Raw genomic sequence first — 3,044 nt, forward strand, 5'->3', positions numbered from 1 at the left:
AACTATTAAAACTGACACGATGCAAACAACACAACCATGTTCTAAACTTGAGTTATTATCAAATAAGAATGTTGCTTCATCCTAATTCCTAAAATAGCTATTATTATAACATTAATCGAAGTAGGAATATAACAAGATCGTCAAGAAAGACATTCAAGCTTCCAACATATTTGAAACAAAAACTCGTAACGGTCAATATCAACTAACAAACATATGTTTTTTGTTCCATCACATACCACCAAGTTCATGGAGATTTACTTTTAGAGGTGACTAGGTACATGCAATAGACATGTTGAACTGAAAACTGAAATATAACAACCTAGAAAAGCTGATGCTCGTTACATGAAATACGGGGTAATTAAAAGTTGAAACGCATACCAAATGCCAAGTGAGGTACGTTAGAAATCAATATCATCATGAAATCAAGTCCTTTGCATGTATGCTTCAAGCCTTCTCTTCTCACCTTTGTCATAAATCATATCATTTGGCTGATCTAGCAGAAGTAATGTTTCCATGTAGTAACGCATAAAAGTTGGAACATGCTCTGTTCCCTTTATCCCAAGATTAGTGATGCGTTTTGTGAAGGGTTCATAAAGAACAAGTGATATATCATCATCAAATGATTCACAATCATCGTCTACAATTACAATTATAGATTCACCACTCTTCCTAAACGCATGTACTGCTATTATATATGCATGTGGTGTGTTAATAGTGAATAGCTTTGTAAAGCTTCTTTCTGGAACACCACCACCACCACCATCATCATCATCATCATCATCATCATCATCATGATCATCATCCATCCTCCATACAATGGTAGCATCTCCAACCTCATTGCGTTCAAGCACAACTAGCGACTCCCATAGCTTAGACACGGACAAGCTATACTCACCTTGGTAGTCTTCTAAATGAGGTGGGAGGTATATTTCTTGAAACTCTTCACTTGTCAAATCAAACGAAACAATCAGATTAGAAGACTCAATTCCAGCATCTGTCTTAATCCTATCAGTAGCAACCGAATACAAAACTCCATCTATAACTATGCTATAAAAGTCCGAAAACTGAATTGATTTACGAGGAAGATTGCTGCTGCCGCCATATGGACTTCTCCAAGTCCCTGTGCTAAGCGTAAAAACCTCAACCTGATGAGGGATGGAAGTTATATTTTCAATATCACCAAACCACCTGTAGGGATTAACATAATTGATCTTGACAATCTTAGGGTCAAAAGTCTCAGGACAAACCCCAAAGCCTAGAGCAGTTGCATACATGCTACTACTAGCATCTCCCACCACATTAGGTACAGCAACAGCAACTGCTTTACCAATTAATACATTCCAAATAACAGCCACGTCCCTACGAACATCACCAAAATAATCGCTGTGCAAACACATCAGGCCGTGAGAGCTGCCGACACTTTTAGAACCTCTAAGCATCTTAACACATCGAGGAAGAGTAAAGGAGACTCTACGGTGGGGGAAACTATCATCATCAACAATTGAATCATATTTTCGCTCATCATTTTCACCAACCTTATTTTGATACCTTACAAATAGATGTTGCTCTTGCAGTTGCGGCTGTCCTCCGCTGTAATCAGCAATGAAATGAGAGCTGTCAATGAGAGACTTCCATGATTTGGAAACGGATCGGAATTGAATCAGCGATTTCACAGGAAGCCTTTTCAGTATTTCCTCCTGAAGTTCAATCGGTATATTGTCTGACATTTTGATGATATCAATTTCTAGGGTTTTTCACGATTTGGGGAGAGAGACTGGTGGAGGGATGTAATAATTCGATATCAATTTCTAGGGGTTTTCAAGATTTGGGGAAAGAGACTGGTGGAGGGATGATTGTCATCAAACAGTGCACAGCAAGTAATATTCAGTTTGGGCCGGCTATTGGGCTTGTTTTTATAATTCATGGGTGGTGGTAGGGGTGAGCAAAAGAGAAAACCCGACCTTACTCGACAATTACCTGACCTAATCCGAGAACCGATAAAACATAAAATACAGAACCGATTCACTACCCTAAATATAGGGTCGGTTCCGGTCCATAGGTCCAAGTCGGGTTTCACCATGAAAGGAACCGAGAACCGACCCGACCCGACCCTATTTTATATGAAAAATTGGAACCGATCTAAATACCTAGGTACTTCGGTTCGGGTCGGTTTGGGTATATTTCGGTTCGGTTCTCGGTTATTTTCGGTCCGGACCTAAACTTGCTCACCCCTAGGTGGTGGTGGACTGTGGCTCCACATTTGATTTTTTATGTAGTTTTAAACACCCAATCAAGTTCCGTTACGTAATTGAGCTTCATTCCATTATTAGTGATGGATTTTACTAGGGGTGCCCATCACTAGGGCTGGCAATTCTGATACGAACATGATAACACGACCTGAACTTATACGAAGTTATCATGTTTCGTGTTTAACCTTAACATGTTTCGTGTCTAAAACATGACGACAAGACCTTAACAGGTTTCGTGTCTAAGCATATTAAAACTTGTTAACCTGTTAAGACCGGTTTAGTACATGTTAATAATTAAAAATTAAAAAATATTATATATGGGTGTGGACATGGGGTCATCACTCATCAATCGTGGTACCCGAGATGAATTATACAAAAACACACGCGATTCTTTTTCCACAATCTAATCCCTAATTTTTAAATCTATCTCACAAACACCACCATTCCCTATTCGGTTCACAGCTTCCTCAATTCGGTCGTCTTTGTGTCTTAACAGGTCGTGTTCGTGTCTTAAACAGGTCGTATGTTGGTAAGTTTTTCGTGTCTTAACAGGTCGTTTTGTATAACCTGTTTATTAACATGTTCGTGTTTCAAAAATCTGTCATGATAAGATTTCGTGTCGTGTTCGTGTGTACGTGTTTTGGGTTCGTGTCTTAACAGATCGGGTTAACCCGTTATGCCAGCCCTACCCATCACTAGTGATGGTTTTTTTTGTTCATTTTTTAAATTATAAATTTCATTAAATAAATCCTAAATTACAAACTAAAAGAAAACTAAACATTGCAAATTAAAAAA

The 3,044-nt window shown here is 38.6% G+C and overlaps 1 protein-coding gene across 1 annotated transcript; it reads right to left on the bottom strand.

Moving 5' to 3' along the window:
- Window positions 1–422: 422 nt before the first annotated feature.
- LOC110920255 (F-box/kelch-repeat protein At3g23880) lies at window positions 423–1,727 on the bottom strand. Its single transcript, XM_022164477.1, has 2 exons — window positions 896–1,727; window positions 423–682 (listed from the first exon to the last, which is right to left on the bottom strand). The coding sequence occupies exons 1-2, from the start codon at window positions 1,725–1,727 to the stop codon at window positions 423–425; spliced, it is 1,092 nt and encodes a 363-aa protein (XP_022020169.1).
- Window positions 1,728–3,044: the final 1,317 nt, after the last annotated feature.

Source organism: Helianthus annuus, chromosome 16, assembly GCF_002127325.2.
Source record: "Helianthus annuus cultivar XRQ/B chromosome 16, HanXRQr2.0-SUNRISE, whole genome shotgun sequence".
Taxonomy (NCBI): domain Eukaryota; kingdom Viridiplantae; phylum Streptophyta; class Magnoliopsida; order Asterales; family Asteraceae; genus Helianthus; species Helianthus annuus.